Here is a 23,872-nt window from a genome sequence, read left to right as displayed (position 1 = left end):
CCTTGCTGTCATATGTGTAAACTCCAGGAGGACAAAACAACTCGATATTGATACTGTTATAGACACATTTGCTGCCAATCACCAAAACAGGCGCATTGTTTTGAAGTAATATTGACTATAAACACAACATGATGAAAGATAGTTAGCCTCATAGTGACCTTACTTTTCCTCAGAGTGTATTAACTTCACATGGGATAATTCGTTTCTGCTATGTAAACTATGTCTTTATGTTATATTTCTTTTGATTTGTAGCTTTACTCTTAATGGTATATTAAATGTTCAATCTAAGCTAATCTTAATTTTCTTTATTATTATGTATTACTTTGGGTGGAATTAACGAGAGCTTCCTCTTTTACATATACGCATATTTTCATAAACAGATTATTTCTAATTTGTAATAATGAAATGTACCTTGGTATTTATATTATTATAATTTACCATCTATACTTCATATTGATGGCATTTTGGGAAGCCCCTCCACAGTTTACCTCAGCCCCCCAACGAAAATATCCTGGCGCCACCACTGATTCCCTTCATCTAACATCTGCTTAACGTAAGGAAAGCAGGTTAATTATGGGGAGAATAATTATAATATTATAATAAACAGGTCCTTTCTAGTTGTCTTGCACCTCCCTCGACAAGCGGCACGTGGCTGCTGTCGCACCATGCTTTTCACGCTGAGAAGTTCGCGTGCTTCTTTTGTGAGCAACATATGAGCCACGCGCCGGGCACGCAGCAGATGTTAAAGCAGATCGATAGACAGTTTTAGCAGTTGAAGTTCTTTATATTGCTTGGGAGAGATTGGCCTTAGAAAGCGCGCTATTCATAAGAGCCAAATCTCTCGATCAGACCCCAGTTTTGGCTAAGCGCATTGCTTGTTTGCATGATCGTTGCCTGCGTTGCTTTTGGGATGGGTCAAAGCAGTAGTTGTATGGATGGAGAAATAGTAAGTTGGGAAACTCATTTTCAGTCAATTTGTAAAATACTGTTTGAAGAAGTGAAACATTTCGATATCAAAACGTAGTTTTGTGAATGTTTTTTAATAATAAGAAATTACCATATATCTTGTGTCATCAGGTGTTATTTTTTAAGGTTGCCTCCAGTTTCTCGCTTTTTTCGGTCAGCAACTACTATGAGTAACAAAATGTATATTTTAATAACATAACTCATAAACTTATTCTGAATAACTTTTAATCGAATTATTAATTAATTACACGAGACAAATTGGTTCATTTTGTGTAGAAAAAAAATTAAGGTTTACGCTCTCAGAAAAGACAGCAAATTTTACGTGGAAAGTCGCACTTTTGTGATGGGCAATTTAAATACTCAGTAGTTCCAAACTAAGTCTTCATTCAATTTTCTTTTAATGCATACGATCTAGCAAGTGTTTTATTAGTTGGTATAACCTTTAGTCATGTTGCTAGATATATCTTTATATTTATTATCTATATTACGCTTTTTTTTTGCAAAATCTCTTTGTGTTATCGTTGGTAAAGGAAATGCAATTATTAATTCAGTATACTAAAACGAAAACAAAATTACTGTTATTTATGTTTTTGTTTAGTAAAGTGAAAGAAAATGAAAAGTGTTATAGGGATACAAGTAAAAATATTTTCCATCTTTAGTTTACACATATAAAGTCAGTTAAATTTTAGTGAATGATTTATTTACTTTTTATGCTAGCCAGATCTATTGCTTGAACTCTACTTAAACGCGGCCCGGCATGGCCAGGTGGGTTAAGGTGTTCGACTCGTAATCTGAGGGTTGCACGTTCGAATCCCGGTCCCACCAAACATGCTCGTTCTTTCAGCCGTGGGGGCGTTATAATGTGACGGTGAATCCCAATTTTCGTTGGTAAAAGAGTAGCCCAAGAGTTGGCGGTGGGTGGTGGTTACTAGCTGCCTTCTCTCTAGTCTTACACTGCTAAATGAGGGACAGCTAGCGCAGATAGCCCTCGAGTAGCTTTGCGCGAAATTCAAAACAAACCACTTCAACGCTTGTACTGGGATTTTTCTAACTTATGTTTTAAAGTACTTTTCCAGCTTTACTAAATTACGCCATACAGTTTAAACCAACATTGTTGTTATCAAAACTTTATGATGTAAATAGTTTTTTCAAATGAAACTTTTAGCTGTTTTAAAAATTGTTGTTCTCGACATATATAAAAGTTGTACTCCAAATGACCGTTAAGAGCGCGTCGTTTCTCTCTTTCAATAACACCCATTATAATCTAATAACAGCTGTAGAAAAACGTGGTATCAGCAGCTGCGCAGTAGTTACAGCGACACGAATGGCAAACTCGCTAATGCTAATATAGAATTATTTCAGAATTACATAACGACTTGTTATAAAATCCTACTTGGTTTTAACACAGAAAATCCAACTTTGAAATCATTTATGTTGTTGGTCAAAACTTACGGAAGTAAAAATTGTTAAAACAAATTGAGTTGTTCTCAATTTATTTATATTATAAATTGTCCCCTTTGGTAAAGCGGTAGTTCTACGGATTTACAACGCTAAAATCAGGGGTTCGATTCCCCTCGGTGGGCCCAGCAGATAGCTCGATGTAGCTTTGCTATAAGAAAACACACATTATTATAAGTTATTACTTTGTTTTCTTTTCCAAACTTTTACGTTTGATCTTTCTCTCAGATGTTATTTCTTAAATGTATCTATATACTTGAGTGTAGCAGAAAGTTTCACTTAAAAAGAAGTTTTATTATTTGGTTCAAAAACAAGTCACCTCTTCAGTATGTTTTCAGTTGATGAAAATGTTGTTCTCGAATCGTGTGAATCATTAGTATTCTCATGGACAAAATGATCTGGGAAAGCTCGGACCTGTACATTCCCCTCTACATACATATAAGATGTAAGAAAAAAAAAGCGTTAAACAATTATGCTCGGCATAGGCAGGGCTTTCCTAAGATACGTAAAAAAGAAACGGAAGTTGGTTCTCAACGGTCTTCTTCCCCGGAGTTTGAAAGGAATGCCAAACAATAACTGTTTAACGTCTGTGATGCTGTATTAAAAGTGAAAGGAAGAACCACACCTCGAACTGGGTTTAGCAGGGGTAGTATGATTGCTAGGGGTAGCCTATATTTCTAGGCTACATTTGGTGATTTGTACATTTGATTAATGTAGCTTAGCTTTTTTTTTTTCTAAGCATATTTCTTTTCACATAATATGCTTTGTTTTAGAGTTCTATAGAATATTCAGAGCTTGTTTCTTCGAGTCCTTGCCCTGTAGGATGGTAAAACAGAAATCGTATCTTTCTACCTATCTATCTGTGTTCTTTAACATTCAGTATTTTGCGAATAATTTTTAGAAATATAATTTATTTTCTTCTTTCGTTCTTTTTCTTCTTTTTTTAGTATTTTTATATGTGGTAATAATAGTTTCGACGGTTCTCACAGTTCTAGAACGTTTGTCTGACACGTTTGTGACTAAGATTTGATATGGACAAAAGGTTTTAGATTTAAGTCTTAAATTTTCTTCCGTTTTTTAGGAGGCGTGGCTCGGAAGGCAGCAACATGGCGCTCGCTTGTTGGCTTTGCCTCTAAACAACGGAACGATCGAAGAACGCAGTAAGAAACAAAAACTCGGGCCACTACGCAGAAAGTTGAATCGTCGATTTGGTTTTGAAACGGACAACATTCCTTATGACTGCATAAGAAAGCCAGTTGTTGGGCCAGATCACATACCATTTTACTATCATGTAACACCGTCTGCCCAATCACGTGACTGTTACACAGAGGACACTCTTGCTCTTGATTCTGTGAACCGTCGGATTTACAGAAGTGAATCCTTCTTACGGTCCCTGGACAAAGCGTGTGGTCCTCTATACAAGGATATCAACTATGCTGTTGTGAATATGTCTCAGCTGTCATGTGATCCAAACCAACTTAATGACATGTTTCTAAAAACGCCTGTAAAAAGTGATATCTCTTTTCGTCGGATGCCAAGCCGAATGTATTATGATTCAATCGGCACATTCTCCAGGCAAGGACAAAATGACCATCAGTATATGGGCCATATAAATTCACCCACGACCAGTTGTGATCAATCTATGAATCATTTAGTTAAAGTTAGCCATTATAGTGAAACAAGTATACATCAAAACAACGGTATCACAAGTGGGCAGTGTGTCCACCTGCCAGCGACCCCAGATACAGCTCATCAGAACCTTACCTTACCTAATCCAGAGCGTCGAACTATTATATGCACTGACTGTGGGGAGTGGCTTCCTGAAAGAACATTGTCCAAATACACATTTCCTCGCCGAACATCACTCTCACAGAAACAGCTTCATTCAGGTCCAGTTACTAGTACTCTGAAAACCAAATCTTTAGAAATTCAGAAAACCAGACTTTCCACACCACGATACATTACCCATGATATGCCAAATAAACTTCCAAATACAAGTACGCCTAAGAAAGGTGCCCTGGTAAGAAGTAACAGTGGAACCTGCACAAGTGGAAGTCCTTCTAAATCTGTTCACTTCTCCCCCTCTAGTGAAGCCGTTTTAATAAATGAAGAAACTCCCTTAAGGAAGAGTCACGGTATTACCAACAGACATGATTCATTGGCTAGAAATCTCTTTCCAGATATGATAAAAATCCCACCACCACCGACACAACTTCCTGGACTCCCTTCTGTTGGTGTCGAATCACTTCGTAGCCATCATAGTACAAAGGGCCAAACTCCTCTATACTCCAAGTTCAATTCAGACATACACATACCTGCGTACAATGAAGAGTCCTCTCAGCTTTCAACTAGCAAAATTTGTTGTGAAATCCAAATAAAAGATCATAACAAATCGGATACTCACCTTCCTAATAACCTGAACAAAAACACCAGTAACGACGTGTCTTGCAGGTACAGTGAAGAACTTATTAATGCATTTTCTCAAAAAGATCTGAATCTGGCTGTTCCACGAAGCAGAAGTGGATTTGTCGAGAGAACTCAGCAGTTAGTGAGTTGTGATATTTCAAGCATGAAGACTACTAAGGAAGAACCTTCCAATGCAAGCACGACTGAATATCTTGAAAAATCTGCCAAGGAAATAAATAATAATGTATCCATACCAAAAGTTGAATCCATAAGTGAAGAAAAACATAAAACGACATCTAACGATAACATTCAACTCGCAAATAACTTTCACATTCAAAAAGATTTTAATGAAGAGAAACCATGGGTAGTTCGTGATCCAGGAATCCTTCCAGAGAACAGTTTACTACGGCATCACCTTTCTTCTTCTATAGAAAGGTAATTTGATATAGATGATTTAAACCATTTTGATAAATTAATAACATATAATAGTTGTGGTGGCTTAAATATTAGAACATAAAGTATTTTTTCATTGAATTACGAATTATTGAAAACTGCTCTGTGCTTAATTTCGGTATTGTTTATTTTCTTACGTGACTTATCTTAAATAATATCGAAAAACGAATTAAATCTATAGCAACAATCAAGTGAGTTTACCACTTCCATTTCAATAAATAGAAAAGTTATGTCATGAAGAATTAATTCTATATTTTAAAATGCATGTTTATTGTATTAATACATTTTTTGTGATTAATTTATTTCTCAGTAGTTTAAAGCTCACTGATATCACTAGTGTACATCGATGGCTTCAGGACATCCGAGTGCTAACGGAAACTGAGTGTTTGAGTACTCTTCAAAGTAAATGTCTAACAAGCGATCCTGAACTGCTGGCAGCATTAGCTATTTGTAACGCTTTAGGTAAGTTACTGTGCATCATAGATTTTACAGTTAAACATCCAATTAAAATATTACTTTACTTTATTAATAATTTACTTCACATTGGCAAGAAACATAACGTGCGTTTTGGTCGTCTTTTAATTTTAAAATGAAAACATAAGACGTGATTTGAATTTGAGATTGTTATTAAGTGTTAAATTTGGTAAACCAACAGATTCTATCACCACGCTGAAATATAGAAATGACATAATAATGGGAGACTTCGCATACATTCTGAAAAAAGCTGACAAGAACCAGTGGGAAAAGTTCATTACCAGCGCGTGCCAGTTGAGTGCTGACCTTCGTGATTATAGCACCTTTCTACCAAATATGGAACCAGATTTCCTTAAGGTTAGTCTGTTTAGATTTTTTTTCCCCCATTCTTTATTTCGAGTATCTGACTCGTTCAGAATTATGCTTAAGTAGCCATGACTTTTTTTAATTTTAAAAGAAATGGACAGTGTTATTTTTTATCTTACTCTTTCTTTTTTTCCAAATATTCCTACAGAAATATTCTTTTCTTATTTCGAAAGCTGTTTGATCATAGTTAGCTGAAAACTGAGATGTAGTTATTCTGTGGAGATTAATGATGTCTTCTCCAGTGAAGGTCCCAGATATAACAATGTCATTGGATCTCGTTTACATGTTTGCATAAAATGTTAATTAAATGACAATATAAAATATGTACCTAATTTAAAATTACAACTATATTAGTTTTCGTAGTTGTAATTGTTATTAGGATTATAAATGATTATGAAACGTTAATTTTATGTTAGTTAAAGCGTCATAAAAACTTTATCTCATGTAATGAATTGTAAGATATTATACCAGATTAGGTTTTCGTGTTTAATAAGTTATATTCTTTCTTTTTCACTGTCAGTTTAATTAACACTCTTTATCAAAATGTTTGATATATATATAATCGTGTATGATTATGTATTGTTAATACTATTTAATGTTACTAGCTTAATATATCTATTTGTTTTGAATTAAGCACAAAGCAACGCAATGGACTATCTGTGCTCTGCCCACCACGGGTATCGAAACCCGGTTTTTAGCGTTGTAACTTCGCAGACATAACGCTGAGCCACTGGGGAGCATCTGCTTAGAACTAAAATAACTCGCTTAAAAGATTAATAATTTATCAGGCTTGCTAAAATCGAGAGAACCAATTGATGAGTCAAAGCATTCGAATCATTAGTTTTTGTTTTGTGATTTCTTTCCTAATTACAACAGTAACTTAACTGGATTACTTGCTATGTTAAATTTTAATACTGATCTGATCTGAAATTAATGATAATGGCTTACTTTTATCATAATTGATTGATTGTTTGTTTGGAATTAAGTACAGAGCTTCACAATGGGTTATCTGTGCTCTGCCCACAACAGGTATCGAAATCCAGTTTCTAGTGGTGTGCCAACGAGGGACTTTATTACAATTGGGTTTCCAGAAAGTCATGGTTTGAGATTAAAAATAAATATACTTAACTGACCTTTATAATTATAAAGTTATACTTTATTCATATTTGATTTTTATTTAGTGTATATGATGATTTTGCATAATAAAAGTGAATATTGTATCGCTATTTAAATTAATAGTGTGAGAATTTTGTGATGACTGGAATAAGAAATAAACATAATATTGTTACTAAATACTGTAGTAGCTCAGTGGAAAGTTTAAGAGTTTATGACGCTAAAACTCTTGTTTTAATACCCGATATAGGCAGCCAACAGATAGCCCATTGTGAATCTTTGTACTCGGCAACAGCAAAACAAGCAAAACTAAATATATTTATATCTAAAAAAATATAACCATAATATATTTATTAACATACATGTTTTGCACCTTTAGCTTTGTAATCAACTACAAGAGACTTGTAATCAACTTGAGAGTCACAGCAATAGGTAAGGACAGAATATTGTATCTATTTCTGAAGGAAAGTAAAATTACTGTCATAAGATTCTGTTTTATGTCACTTGATAGGGACAGTTTTTAAGTGAATTACAGTTACACCAATGGTTCTTAAACTGTTCTGAGTCAGGATCCATTTGCTAACTTCAGTGGTCAGTTACAATCCAGTAAATAGAACTAGTTCAAAAACATCTGGCTTAACTACAATTCGTAAAAAAATATATAAACTACTGTCTTTTTTTAAAAGTATTTTCACAATATTTTCACACAATTTCTGACAATTCGTGAATTGAGAAACGCCGAACTATAATTGGCTCTTAAAGATACACAATTCGGTATTTTGATTTTACTTTTCGTCTGATAATTATCTTTAGTTTGAAACTTTTCTCATTGAATGGAAGTTGGAAATATTAGTTTTAGTTTTCGGAAAATGTTTAGTAAGAACTTTGAAATGTGTATGCCACTAAATGTCTATGTTTTAATGTTAAGTTCTAATCTTCTATGTAGTGACTTCGAAATAGATGAGAAAAATCTTAAGAAAGAAATCTTTGGGCGTCTGAAAAAGATTGGAGAATATTTCCAACAACTGACAGACGAACTTTACTTGCAACAGTTAGCGGTAATGAAAGATCTTTGATTAAGTGTTGTATATTATGTTACACGTGTTTAATCACCCACCCTTGAGCACGTCGGTTGAGTTGTTTTACTTTATATGCATACACACAAATAACATATTTGTACGAACATAAATAATAAAGTTATAGGTGTGTATGTATATGTTATATATGTACGTGAACAGTTACAGGTGTTTTTACATTATATGCAATTTTATATATTTTAGCGAATTTTTATTCAACGATAGTAAACTTTCATGATATGAATATATGGTTTGAGATTGTATAACTTCATCTAAATTTTTTATACAACGTGAAACATTGTTTTAGATCAGATGGTTAAAACTACAGACAACAGTATACAATAAACATTATTCAATCTCGCGTATAAACGTAGAATAAGTTTTATGTAAATGTGACATTTCTATTGTATTGCTGTTAAATCTGATGAAGGACGCCAGAATAAAATACTTTCCCTTGTGGATGTTTGAATTCAAATAGTTGTTGTTATACAATGGAATATTTTTGCACGTTCTACAAATTGTCGTTGGTAGGTGTAGGAATAGTACTCACCCCCAGTGGCATATGTCTGCGGACTCATACCGCAAGAAGTCGGGTTTCGAGGCTCGTTGTGGGCAGAACACAAATAGTCCATTGTTTAGCTTTGTGCTTAATTCCAAATTCCAATCAAGCAATCAGTAATAGGAATAGCATATATGTGTGTGTGTGTGTGTTGAAATTATGTCATTAATTATCGCAAGGAACAGTAACCAGGATATTTTTTTGTTTTGTATTAGATCATTGTAGAGGGTGTTGAAGAAAGCAAGAAAAATATTTGTGTGAAGAGGTCAATAGCAGCTCTTAACAGTTTAGGTCAAACTGGAGAACACATAAGTGAGCTAATCGCCAAGGTTGGTGTCTCTTGATAGTGACTCTTGGGCTGTTTTCAAATTAATATTATTTTTGTTTCTTCTCTTTACTAATAATCAGTTGAAAAAGGTTTTATGTTTAATAACTCATAATTTATTTAGAGCGATACTTTATTATTAGTGAGCTTCTTTAGTATAAGTCTAATGAACTACAATGCAACAGATATTTTTTTTATGTTTAATTTTATAACTTATTAAGTTATAAATGAACTTAATAACTGAAACTCAAATGTAATCTTGCATTTTCACTTCTTGCTGCTATTCAATCTCCAGGCTGGTGGTGTTCGAGCTTTATTAGCACTTTGTGTGGAGCGAAAGTGGAGACATCTACAGGCAAGAATTATTCGTGCCCTGACTGTAATATGTTCTGTTCCTTCCGCTGTCCATCAATTAGAAGAGGTACGATGTGCAACTGGTGATCTTCATTGTAGTTACAGATGAGATTCATACATAATTCTCGCACAATCTACTAATTAGAAGTGATTATAATCTGTTAAAACAAATAATTTTATTAGAAATATTTAGTGGGATTTTGATTGTATTAAAAAACTCTCTTGGCAACGTTTGATGGAGAATGATATCAACCAGTAAAAACAGGATTAGTTGAGCGTTGATAAAATATATATGTTCCCATCGTTTGATGAAAACGGTTACCAATTTTTTACCATTTTTATTATTTTAATATATCATCATGTTGTAGGTACTTTTATGTTGTTACTTGTGTAAAAATTGTTATAACTGAAGTACTGATAGGGCTTTTGTATTAACGAACTATTTTACTACTAATTTTTGGTATCAATTCACTAAAAACCAAGTAAATAACTTGACAAGGTCATGGTAGCAATTTCGTAAGTCAATGAATATAATATAATAGAATGAGTTTCATCTCTAATGTTTGGGAACTGAAGACACAAATCTATTTATACAAATGTCAATTGTTCATATTACTTTTATTTCACTGAAAAGATGTTGACCATCTCCGATATAGGGAATACTTAGAATGTACAATATTTCTAATATTTTTTTACAAATTCACAAATTTTAAATAATTTATCTAATTTAGGCTGGCGGAATGGACATTATTACTGACATCCTCTGCGAGGAGTCTTTAAGTATCGAACTTCGAAGTGAAGCAGCAGGACTAGTTGCCCAGGTTACCGCTCCCTGGATGGACAGTAGTGGTGCTACTTTACGTGGACTAACTGCAAATACAGAGAAGCTTGTGCATTCTTTAACAGGTTTATTTTAAATACGTCATCAGTTTTTTGGATCTCCTTACATGCATAAATTAACCACTCTTATTTAGAACACGAAGTTTAGTAAATTGTTATGATTTAGAAAGTGATTAAACTTTTATTTTTCATAGATTTAGCCTCCTCTGCAAAGACTAGCGAAGTTTTTCTGCTAGCTACAGCAGCACTTGCAAATTTATCTTTTCTTGACACGTCAACATGTGACTGGTTGAAAAAGTATCATTCAGCTCAAGTCCTTGTTTCAGCTTGTCGTCATGGCGACGTGTGTAATTCAGTCTTCGTTAAAGATCAAGTAAGAAACAGCGACTTTTAGAAAGATTATTCGTCCAAGTACTTTTTGAAATCTCCACAACAAACGTGTAACTTATATTGATATGAAACATTTGTTATGTTAAAACCAGTTAACTTAATTTAGTTGAAATTTATTGTACTCATTAGAAATATTAAACAATTTTAAAGAAAGAATGAAATAACTGCATATAAAAGAGCACTTCAAAATTATAATAATCATTAACTCTTTCACGATCGATAAAATTAAAAAAGTAATCGTGGCTAAAAATATACAGATTTATGTAGGAAATAAGATACATATTAAGATTTTAGGTTACCTTAATCAAACCTCTTCAGTTTCATTCTAATATTTTTATCTTAGCTACATAGTCTGTCAAAAAGTAATAAAAAAGGATAAAGAGTTGTTTCTTTATTATTTGCTATAATTTGAATAAAAATTGCGTTCTTATTAAAACAAGTTATTGTGTTACTTCTTCAGGTAGCAACAGTGATGGTTAATATGGCGGGTTCTAGTAACAGTCGTGAAGAAGTAGTTAACAGTGGAGCTCTTATATTACTTCTTTATTTCCTCCAAGCTCGATCGTCCAAATTTCACAGTCAGGCTGAAATAGCAGCTTGTGAACGAGTACAGCAGAAATCTGCTATAGCTCTTTCTCGCTTATGTACAGACATTGAAACTTCTGCTAAAGTTATTCAGATGCAAGGTTAGCTGTTTTTTTCAAAGTTAAAGTTTTATTTCTTTTAATATTTTCGTATTTATAATTGTTGTTATTACTTCCTATAACTGTTTTTGAGACCAATTTTAAGTAATATAAAATCTTGTACTGTTCAATAATTCCGTTTTATTCCAGCTTATGTGGTGTAGAAACATTTTTACATTTGATTAAATGATTAAAACTTTAAATAATTAAAATACAAAGTAAAAGAAAAGAAAGAAGACCAAATGTGTTAACGGTGAGTGTCTTCTTCCTGTATTACATGTTGAAATGTCATTTCTATCTATTTTAGATAAGACGGTTTTTAAAATAATGTTGCCTAGTGTCAGGAAACAATTGGGTTTTGTAGATAACGTGACAAGAAATCGTTCTAGCTTTTATTTGAAATGTTTGATTTTACATGATGCAAATGTGCAATCTAGTTAGTAATTTAGAAATGATTTTTAAACAATATTTTCGCAACTTAATCAGAATTTTTTTTCAATCATTAGGGGTTCAACGACTAGTTCGTCTCTGTAAAGATGAAACAGAAAGAAATAATAGTGACTCAGTTTTGGTTGCTTGCTTGGTAAGCGCTTATACACTTTTTTTTCCAACAAGAATTTCTCTAGACCCAAGTTTAATTACACAAAATTAAAATAATTCTTATGTGTTTCAAACATTTTTTCTTATTTGTTTTCTGCTCATTATCACTGATACTGATGTTCAACACTTCAAAAAAATTTCTTTTTCATTTTGAACTTTGTAAACAAATTTTGTTTTGTATGTATATATTTAGAATTACTTTAGTAAAAATTTATAAGTGATACTGAAATGTAATTAATGCAGTCTGGGTAATAATTATGTCGCGTAAAAAAGTCTCAACAAAACTTAGAAGACGTAAGGTTTGTACTGTATTGAGTGAAACAAAAAAATCTATGAATTATCTATGTCTATTTGATATTGTAGATAAGGTTTCAACGAATTATGAAGTTTAAACACGACTTAAACACACGTAGAAAAGAAAAAATACAATATTGATAAATGAAAGCATCATAAATTAGAGTATAAAAGCTTAGGTGGTACAAATTCAACCTTGCATGTTAATGCAAGATCTAGGTAGAGATTAAAATAAGCAAATTGTTCTTCAACTTCATGTCTTTTTTTTTTGCAGGCAGCTCTGAAAAAAATCGCCACATCCTGTGAAAGGGAAGAGTTCATTAAGTTAGAAGCGACAGAAATTGTTGAAGAGAAACTGTGGGATTCGTTTCAGAGATATTCTTCCAAACACGAGAGTTTCGTCTAATCATCAAATGTTTGTATTCCAGATGTGCTTTGTCAAGATAGAAGCAGCAGAACAAAATGATGAACATTTGTGGGAATTATTTCAAACTTATTCAAATAAGAGTGTTTTTGTTTTTTATAAAAATAAATTTTGATATTCATATACCAAAATAATCTTCCAGCTGAGGACATACATTTTTCGAAGATAAAGTGGAGATAATAAAAGAGTTAATTATAAATGAAGAAATGTTTGTTTAATTTTGATATTTGTGTTTCAAAAGCTTGTTAAACCAGGAAGAGTGGATAATTTGAATAAGTATTACGTGATACATTCCAGAACAAGGTACCGATATGAATTTTTTCCATTAGATCAACAATTCTAAAAACGTCAAAACTTCTGCATCATTTAGTGTTATAAATCACTGAGACGTTATGTCAAAGTTAAAAAGTGTTGTTGCTTCGAAGTCATTTATCATCAAGTTATGTTAAGAAAGAAAAATATTTTGCAGTAAGAGCGTTTTATGAGAATTACGTTTCTTAACTGTAAAAATGCTAAAGTTACGCTCTTACATTGTGGTTATATTATTGTTAAAATACAAAATGTATTTTAAATGCAACAGTTAGTGAAATACTTTAATTATTTTTATGGGACATGATTCAGACTATGAGAATATTTTGCAGTTTGGAGACGAGCATAATGTTTTATTAATCATATATATATATATATAAAAGAAATTATTGTTTGTGATTTTTTTATGTATATACATATAATATAAAATTGTATTCATATTCATCGAAGCAATTTTATCAGTTTTATTCAAACTGACAATACCAGTTTTTTAGTGCCTACGAATCTCTCGGCTGTCTCACTAATAAGGTAAAATATGAAATTACCATTAGTTTTGATTCCGCGACAAAAGTTTTCTTTCATTTATCTCCTTTACATTCCAACTATAGTCATTCAGTGTATTATTCGATATGTTAGGTGTATTCTATTCATCAGATGCATAATTGGCCCGGCATGGCCAAGTGGTTAAGGCACTCGGTTCATGTTCGCCCTTTCAGCTGTGGGGGCTTTATAATGTGACGATCAATCCCATTATTCGTTGGTAAAAGAGTAGCCCAAGCGTTGGCGGTGGGTGATGATGATTAGCTGCCTTCCCTCTAGTCTTACACTGCTAAATTAGAGACGGCTAGCGCTGGCCCTTGTGTAGCTTTGTGTGAAATTCAAAACAAAAAAAAAGGTGCATAATCTGTTATTCATGAGGCATGTTAGTTGTGTTTTTTTTAATGTAGTAGTTGAGTAATTGCGTGTATTATGGAAATAATTCATTAGGTGTAATACATTCTCCGTATGTCTTAGTCCTATTCAACATTGCAATGACAGATTTTAAAGGCATGCACTTCTCGTTGTTAGTTATGCATCAATAACTTCTTTCTTCCCCTATGTCTGCCTTGAGTATGAGTGCAAGGTAAATAAGACTATTGGAAGTAGACATTTCATAAGTAGACAAATGTCTGTCTTGATATAGGCAAGATTTTGAGACTAGTCACTCCGTTTATTTTAAAATTGATTTTCAATAATATGAATATAAATAAATCAATAAATAAAATCCGATTAATAAAACTAAGTATTCGCAACTTTTCTTATATTACAAAAAGAAAATATCTTTGAAATAACTTAAGTTTATTAAAAGGTTTTTACTAGCTTACTTTTAAGCTTGTAAGGGTAATAAAGAAACATCAAATATATTGTTTATTTTTCTGAGCGTGTAATGTACTTCTTCAGGAGTTTAAAAACTTGTGAAAAGTTGTATACCATGATATTAACTATATTAACTATGTGCTTTTACAATTACATACTTGTATTTTGATTGAGAAAAACCGGTAGAGAAGATATCGATAATCTATAAAGATATGAATTACTTATTTTTATGCACAACTGTACAGAATTTTGCAGTATTGAATATTTTGTATATTAAAAAAATGTCAAATAAATGCATTATACTAAATATACATAACAATGTATATAGCTCATTTTGTTTTCTTAGTGCGAAGCTAGACAACAGACTACTCACATTCTATCTACTGTTGGGAATCAAACCCCATTTTTTTCAAAGTCCGTATACTTACCGCAAGAGAAGAAAATTTAGTAAAAGAAGTTCCATGAAGTGTTTTCTAATCGTTTTGCTCCTAGTGGCATGCCTAAAATCAGGGTTTCAATACCCTCTGGTGGGAAGAGCACAGACAGCCCGTTGTGGAGCTTTATACTTAACTACAAACAAATATACTAGTCGTCGGGGTGTTCTTTTAAGACCAAAAATATACTTCAAAGTTTAGGAAACGTGTTTGTTATGTATTCAGTGCAGCCAATTTTCTTCTCTGTAACTTTACTTCAAGAATCGAAATTATGTTAATTTTAACCTATAGAATAATATATAGAATAAATATAGAATAAAATAAATAGTAATATTTAAGCGTAATGTATGTATTTTTAGTTCCAAAATTATACATATTAAAGAAAAGACATAATGAGCATTAGGTAGTGTTGCTTATTTATTATGTTAAGCTTTGTTATTTTATAGCAATATTCTTCATTGGAAGGAGCTGTACCAAAAATCTCCTGTCGAAAATGAATAACCGTGCCAGCACTGCTTTGTCAACTTCGTTGTGAATCAGATACATCTGTGCTAAAATGTTACCATCTGTATCTACGATGACGTGCTACACTATAAATAAACTAAACTAAACTAACGTGGCAGGGGTTCAGTTTAGAGAGAGAGAGAAATCAGAAGAGTTCTCTCCCCAACTGGGGTGTTCAGGAACTTTGTTGTTCCTCTTCGTCCCCTTACATGAGAAATGTTTTAAGATATCCGTGGAATTTTTACTTTATTTTTAACATTTCAAAAATATTTGTGAGTGAGAGGAAGGACGGGAGAACTGGACGAAAGCAGCGAAAGTGAAGTGAGCCAGACCTTGGCTCGAGGATGGAGAACCCTGGCGGCTGGCGAATTGGTTTTTAAAATTTACTGTAATTGATTAGATACCCTTGACTGGGTAAACAGCCCCTTTCAGAATGAGGCTGGGACCTACAGGTCCGATGCCAGAGATTTTGCTGTGGGGGGAAACGGGAGTACCCCGAGAAAACCCACTTTCACGGCCTGGGCGCCGAATAATCTACCCAGACCGAGCCCGGAAGTAGCTGGGAAAGAAAAAGAAAAGAAAAAAAAAACCAAACAAAAAAAACCACAAAAAAAAACAAAAAACTGATGAACTACGTTGATGGTGTACGTGAAAACTGTTAGCTGCAGTCTTATAGATCGGGTGGCAACTTCATCATGAACTTGTTTCCACACTTGAAGCCCATTGGTGCAACTGAGAAACATGGTCTTGGTGGTGGAACTACTGGCTGTTCTTCGGTGAGTTGTTCTTCGCTGGTCTGTGATGCTTTGTTTCTTCTCGAGATTTTGGTTTGAGTTTTCTGCGTGGAGGTAGATTGTTTTTCAGTTTGTGCTGTCGCGTCGATGGTTATCTTCGTAATGGTTTGAGTCTGGCTGGTTGTTGAGTTCTGTGGAATTAGGATTGAAGTCTGGCAGGAACTGTCCATTTTCTTTCTTGAACTACTGGAACTTGGCGTGTTGCCAGCAATGGGTGTTGTCTTCTTCTGAGTCGGGTTGTCTGAATCCGTCTTCGTGTTTCTTCTAATACGGTCTGGACTCGGCGGTATTTTGGTATTTTCCTGATGGAAGATTTCCGTTGGTTGTTTGCGATATCTGGGTGCTTGGTTTGAACCATTCTTGAGTGGTCGTCGATGTGGGCGTTCGGCTCTAAAATGAAATATATGATAATAGCAGCCATCTCGTAAAATACAGTCGGCACTGTACTTCGATGTTGTCACTATCTTCATGAAGTGTGTGGGATGATTACTGTTCTTAGAATAAATTCGATGAACTGCGTATACCTTGGCTTGTATTTGGGGTTCTATGGTTTGTCTAATTTCTTCTGGTTGAATTGATGGGTCGACGCCCCTGAGGAATACAGAATAAAGATTGACTGGACTTTTCGTTGGGGAACAACTTACTTTAAATTCAGTGTTCCATGGCTGGCACAGATAGGTTTGGTTTGCAGTAGTGGCTGGTTGGATGAGGATTCCTCCCCGGCGTAAAATACGGGTCCTGGACGGTTCGATGGTTGCCCCAGGCTTGGCTCGGGCGATCAACGTGGCGACTTGGTACGGCGTAAGGTTCGGCGGTAAGCCGTCGACGATTACAGGCGGCACTAACGGCCTGACTGGCGAGGATGAACGTTTCGTTCTGAATAGCATATTGGCACGTCTGACTTGCTCGGTGGCTAGCTCAGGTCTCCCCCCACTATAAATAAACCGGCGTAACTCTTTTTAAATACCTGAAGGAGATTGTCGTGATATTAGACTAAAAAGTTCACGCATAAGTTTTGAGTGTGAATAAGAACATTATAACCAATCCAAATGCCCGTTGAACCCTATAGTGTGGAATATGTAACTCATTTTTTCTAAATACTTTTCATTGTCTTATTGAAAAACTGGCTGATATTTGACATATAGGTTCGTGTTGGTTGAATGCATAAGAAAACATCTTGGTATTATTAAGTAACCTTAGATACAGCCACCATGAAGATGAACACATGCAGTTAGACAGTAAAAGCTGTGTAATGTGTACATATTTTTCACAGTTATGAGCTTACCTTGAAAAAAAAAAAGTCACATGTAGTTCCTTGATAGAAAATGTTATGAGCTGAAAAAACGATCAGTACAAGACTGTGTTGAAAACTAATCTTTCGAAACAGATTTTCGTTCTACAAAACCTTGTCCAGTTCATTTAAGACTTTATGTGGTCATACCTGTGTAGATAATATAATTATTCTAAAAGTAAACGCAGAGAAGAGCTTAATTTTTCAACGATAAAATATACTAAATTATAAATATGCAGTTAAACAACAACAAAATATCGGTATCTAATTCGATTTGAGTTATTTAAACTACAGTGTTATTATTATTTCTAAAAATATATTGTAAAAATAATTGTTTATCTTACGTGAATTTGAACTAGTAGCTATTTTTGATCCTTTTAAGAGACGGATCATAGTAAATTGATGTCATCAAAACTTTTCAATAATAAAAAATGTTATTTGCAAATGTTCTTCAGTTTGTTTTACCACACACAAAATTCAAAGAAAAACAAATGAAATATTGCTGAAGATCGACAAAATTATATTTATATTCATATTTTTTTATAATTTTATTACATCGTTTAACAACAAATACCGAGAGAGAACAGATTACCAGTAGAATTAAAGAAATTTACAGCTGTATCCAATTTTCAGTTTTTGTCAATGAATTTATTCGACATATTTCACTAACAAACTAGCTCAAAGACAAACAAAAGCGAAAAAGAAAGCTATTACAACAACAACATTAATAACTTATATGACGGAAGAAACCTGAAATATTTCTGACCACTTTCTGCTCTAGAAAGAAATGTACGACAGCAATAATAGCTGTTATTTCCTTTGTTTTTCTTATAGCGCTCTCTTTCGTACTTTAAAGATAGTGCACTCTTCCATTTTTTTAACGTTATAAGGATTATCGTTCTTATTTATTTTCTTAAAGCACCAAATAACTGACAGTGTGAATGAATCCTATATGACACTTAAATTTTGATAAATCACTAACATAGAAGTGTACACAAAAGTGACATAATGAAAGATTACTTTTAATGAATATATGATTGTAAACTTGCAGACTGTACAGTATAAAGGACGTACAAGTCAAGGAACAAAAAGCCAACAGCAGGAGGACTGAAAAGTATTTTAAGGTATGTAAAATACATAGTTAAAACCATCACGTTCTGCTCGTCAATCTGTCACCGAGTCCTTAGTTTTTGTTCACAAACGTCATCGTTCTGGGCCTCACATAAAATATGGATACAAATCATGTTGCAAAGCTTAATTAGTATTTTCTTTTATAACTTGTATTCAATCTCGAACAATATGACACTTGTTAGGTTGTGAATTGTTCTGTATATGTACACTGACCGCAAAATAAAACTGTGATACAACAACTTAGTAACGTGCAAAACCTGAGTACGATCTGTGTTACAATATATGTAAGAGCATTTACGTAGGAAATGTACAAATATTACACAGATTGTATTTATAACAACCTAAAAGATAAACTATTGCCAATTCTTCTGGAAGTTTTGATATATAAAATATACAAAATGCATTTAGGTTACATATTTAGCGTCTCCTTCAATTGTGTTTGTTATCCTATTCACTTCACAATTATCTTCGGATAATTTTTTCTTCGTTCTTAAATTGTAGCCAAAATTGCGGGTAACACAAAATTCAGTACTGTTTGTATATCAACAAGTTAAACAACTACAGCTGTGACGGCCGCTCAACGTGAGACTTTACTTCACACAAAAAATAAAGAAAATATTTTTCTTTTTCTCATATCAATGATGCCAACATTACCTTCCATGTCTCGGACACCGATTCGTCAAAATTATCTTTGAACTAATTGTCTTATAACGTTTTATAAGAAATCTGAAGCACAATTAAATGTAAGAGAACACTGGTAGATTATAAAATTTGTGGTTTCCAACATCATGTTTACCAGTTTAATACAAATACTTGTGTCATACAGGGTTCAATAAACAAACTACAAATATACAAAAAGAGAGGCATATAGATTCAACTTGTTAATATTTATTTGAACCAAAATAATAAGATGAAAATCGTCAAAAGTTTATAAAGTAACGGCGGAATAAAGAAGCAAGTCACCGAAGTGTTTTTGTATCGGTTCAAATGTGATATCTAGAAACTGTACAAAGTAACGTTCATTTTCCTCCCACATAAGGTTTGTACAAACATTCAAGTCTGACCCAAAATAAAGAAATACATAAAGTAAAAAAAAAATTATAATGTTTGTATTTTGAATATTAGGCCCGGGATGGCCAGGTGAGTTAAGGCGTTCGACTCGTACTCTGAGGGTCGTGGGTTCGAATCCCCGTCGCACCAAACATGCTCGCCATTTCAGCCGTGGGAGCGTTATAATGTGACGGTCAATCCCACTATTCGTTGACAAAAGAGTATCCCAAAAGTTGGCGGTGGGTGGTGACGACTAGCTGCCTTCCCTCTAGTCTTACACTGCTAAATTAGGGACGGCTAGCGCAGATAGTCCTTGAGTAGCTTTGCGCGAAATTCAAAAACAAACATACCATTTTGAATGTTACTTATGTTGAAAGAACTACTCGTAATTTAAATATCACAACCATCCCAGATATTGTTATTTTTCACGAAATTTCCTTTCAAATTATCAATTATATTACATGGTGCCAGCTTTCTTAAGACCTTTGATCCAGTTTTGTAACAAAGCATTCAATTCAATTCCTTAGATGTCTACACAAAACTTTTAAACAATATTGGTTGTTATTTCCTATTTAAAAATAATGTTTTAAATCCATTGCACAATGCCTTTTATTTTGAAAGAAAACTTCCATCTTAAATTGAAAGTCCACCTGTCAATATTTAAGTGGGGGTTTACCTCAATGTCAAAACTGTTATATCATTGTTAATTATCTTCATACGTTTAACAACACAAAAAATTTCTTTATGATGTCTTACTTCTAACAGTACAAGTTTAACTTTTGACGTCTCATCAGACGTAACACTTTCATTTCAAAAATACTGATATGCAGAAGTATACCTTGTGATGTCTCATCAGACGTAACAGTTTTAATCAAGCAATAAGCTGTCTCTACCATTAGAAACACATATCTTGTAAGATTAGTACAAACTATAACTGTTTTTCTCGATTTTCAAGAAAGAGAAAACTGATCGTTCATGGTGTTTCTCATACTGCCATATAAATTAGTTTGTGTATCTCCACCAAATTCAATAAAAATCACGCCACGTAACATTACACTGTGATAACAAACTCTTGGGACACTAAGCTTTCACGTGACGTTTGGAGAAGCTACTGCAAAGTTCAATTGATATCATTATTTTTATAATAATGACAATGATGTGATCGAACTTTGTCAAAAGTTAAACACTTTCATATGAGAGCAACTGTAACCAACTGTGTCAAAAATATGACACTTACGGTTATCCCAAGTATTAGAAATCTGAACAATCACTTTAAAACTAATATTTACAAGGAGATACCACACAAATATACTTATGGTTATATAGATCAGTTGATAAATTTTTATCAGATGCACTTTGTAATATCTATTATAAATGCAGCAAACACATGTGAACTAGCTTAAGACAATAAAATGATATTTTTCATGGTTAAATTTTACAAGATGCCTGAAACGGAGTAATTCTGAACTAAAGTAATGTTGAAAGTTTTATGAATTGAAGCCACATATTAGCCTACAGACTTTTTTCCTGTAGAAAATGCTACCTTTCAAGTTTTCTTCCTTAAAATAACTCAAGCATCACAAACTCAGTAACACTAACATTACTTCCATCGTCTAATGTTAATTTTAGTTTTTATACGTCTTATACTACATTGAAACCCGTTTAGTCGAAACAGAGACTTTCTATATCACAGTCTCAGATTTGAAATAACAACCTGTAACGTGTTTCTCAACCAATTAAAATTGATGTAAGTTGTGTCTAACACTTCTTTTCAACCTTATTCTTCTTACAGAGATGGGCGATAGTAAAGGTAGGGAGTTTAACATTTGGAACAACACACGTTACAAACAGAGAAGAAATTGTAACAATTCTTCATCGGTGGACAAACGGCTTTTACCAACCGTAGTGTTTCAAAAATAACATGTTTCCCGATACAACCGTGTGGTTGGGTATCAGCAGGCTGTACTCTGGAGAAAGAAGAATATCATAACAGATACTTTGAATATAATACCAATAATATAATATAATACTCGGTGAAAATGTATAAGTAAATAAGAAAAAGAAGTACCAATAGCTATTCCATTACAAAACCTAACTTGTACTAGTTACTTAATAATATAGTCTAAGAAGTGTGACATAGATTCGAAAACTCTATACACACGAACCCACAGATTAGGGCTTATTGTGTAATATGTAAAAATGAGAGAAACAACATTATCCGTCTTCTTAACTATACATAAAAAAGATTAAAAAAGGTATCTTCCTTAATTGTTACAATATAAAAATTAGTTATAAAATCATTTCATAGAAGGTTTAGGCAAAGTATTCATGATGAAATTTAGTTGAATTGATGGCAACTGTGTGTTGTAGAAACAAATGTACAAGACGACGTTTAGAAAGTCTTCTGCCTTTCGTATTCAAGTTAGTGTGTGTATCGTTCTTTATGGTATTTTGATGAGGGTGTGTTTATGATTGGTTTGTTTATCACTATTTTTAATTGATGAAAAGATTTACTGTAGATTTAACACATGATAACCACAGATTACTCATTTCAAATACAGAATCCCTATTTATTGAATATTTTATTGCGTGTGTAGATGTTTCTAGTGTTTTCCTAATTTATTTTGGTCCACTTGATATGATGTGCGTTGCAATGACAGAGTTTTGTTTTTATAAGTCTTGTACTGTTTTTGATTTTTTGTTCTTGTCTTTTTCCCGTTTCTCCATTAGATGTTTCGTTGTAGAAGATACTGAAACATTCGCAGGGAGAAATTCAGAAGGCCTGTAAAAGGACGTCACTGAAAGCACGTCCTACTATCTATGCTACATTGCTTTGTATAATATGGTGTTGTCGGTGATCATAGTATTCTGGTAGATTGTGGAGGCTATATTATAATTGGTTTGTTTATCCATGTTTCTGATTGATGGGGAGACTTCCAGTAAATATAATCAATGTTAAAAGCCATAGGTTACCCACCTCTAATCAAGAATTTTGTCATGAATTTTATATTGTTTTATGTTATTTTACTTTTATCTGGCAACACAGATCAATTCATGAAGGTCATCACACAACCCAAATCAACAGCGTATCTTATCCTCAATTACGGGTACTATTTACAATATTATTAATTTAAAGTCGAAAATCTTTGAAAGTGATAATCATTAACAAGCCTCACCACTTAAAGCCCTCACATTAAATAATAAAAAATTTCTCAACCTAAGTGCAACTACACTCTACTTTACCCTCTGCTGATCAATTTACCCAGACAAGCCGAGAAACTTTCACCACTGATTAACAACCTTCCTCAACGAAACCGACCCCACACACCTATATACCCATCGACGATTACGGTTGCGTCTTTCCAGTTTACAGCGTCCCGAATCCACCTATCTTCCAAACACTAGCCCTCGACTTTTCAATCACTGAATATCTTTTCCGTCCAGGGTTTTTCTCTGCCACGGTCCCTGCATATTGCGCCTGGACCGTGAAAGTGGGTTTTCTCGGGACACTATCATTTCCCCCACAACAAAACTTCCCGACTTTGGATTTATAGATTCCTGCCATCCGTTTAGTTTGTGAAGGAATCTCCCTTATTCATAGCTCCCAGGACTCCTGAAATTTTGAAGCATCTTCAAATCTGCCATGAACACAATCATCTTTAAGTAAGCTTAAACCCTGAAACAGTCCAAACCACCATCACGAGAGAGACGAAGAAAAGCTAAGGTATCTAAGCACCGCGATAACACCCCGAGGTTGGATCTGATACCACATATTGTTTTTCAAATGTATTATGGACGTTCCGAACCTAGGTTGTCTCAAATCAGTTATACCAATCAGATTTGCCAATATTAACCCAGTTTTAATAATTCTAAGCCCAATAGCTCAATAAAAAAATTCGATTGGCTTCACCTCTGTCACCTCTAACAAGTTTGAAAGGTTTTTAAACCTAAATTCTTGCCTCGTATTTTGTTTTATTTTGTTAGACAGTGAGATAAAACTCATTTATCATCATTGACGTTTTGACATTATTATTAATATAGTTCATGTAAAAATGGTCTTGAATATTTTGTTAGGAGAATCGAACGAGGTCTAACAACCTTCCTGTAATTATTCGAAATATGTAGACTCGAAGAATTCTGGAAAACTGTGATGCAACCATGATTTAGACGTTTTAATACTATATCGTTTGGTAACACTAAATTTAATATATTGATAATAATT

General features: G+C 33.5%; 2 protein-coding genes across 4 annotated transcripts in view; one reads left to right on the top strand and one right to left on the bottom strand.

The window, feature by feature from the left end:
* Window positions 1-709: 709 nt before the first annotated feature.
* On the top strand, window positions 710-14,744 carry LOC143222211 (uncharacterized). 2 transcript variants are annotated; one of them, XM_076448340.1, is made up of 13 exons: window positions 710-946; window positions 3,506-5,265; window positions 5,594-5,745; window positions 5,939-6,114; window positions 7,616-7,668; window positions 8,183-8,294; window positions 9,087-9,200; window positions 9,492-9,617; window positions 10,282-10,456; window positions 10,585-10,763; window positions 11,241-11,466; window positions 11,970-12,046; window positions 12,632-14,744. In XM_076448340.1, exons 1-13 carry the CDS (start codon window positions 884-886, stop codon window positions 12,761-12,763), a joined length of 3,345 nt encoding a protein of 1,114 aa, XP_076304455.1. In that variant the 5' UTR covers window positions 710-883; the 3' UTR covers window positions 12,764-14,744. The 2 variants fall into 2 exon arrangements, with proteins under 2 accessions (XP_076304455.1, XP_076304456.1); XM_076448341.1 differs by lacking the exons at window positions 7,616-7,668; window positions 8,183-8,294.
* Window positions 14,745-17,995: 3,251 nt separating this feature from the next.
* LOC143222208 (cGMP-inhibited 3',5'-cyclic phosphodiesterase 3A-like) overlaps window positions 17,996-23,872 on the bottom strand; it is a 247,057-nt gene continuing 241,180 nt past the window's right edge. Inside the window, exon 13 of one of the 2 annotated variants that reach the window (XM_076448339.1) lies at window positions 17,996-21,617. In XM_076448339.1, coding sequence (XP_076304454.1) covers window positions 21,603-21,617 — 15 coding nt within the window. In that variant the 3' untranslated portion in view covers window positions 17,996-21,602. The remainder of the gene's footprint in view (window positions 21,618-23,872) is intronic. The other variant, XM_076448338.1, reaches the window with a different exon arrangement.

This window comes from Tachypleus tridentatus, chromosome 8, assembly GCF_004210375.1.
Source record: "Tachypleus tridentatus isolate NWPU-2018 chromosome 8, ASM421037v1, whole genome shotgun sequence".
NCBI lineage: Eukaryota > Metazoa > Arthropoda > Merostomata > Xiphosura > Limulidae > Tachypleus > Tachypleus tridentatus.
This window is presented reverse-complemented; position numbering and strand designations above follow the sequence as displayed.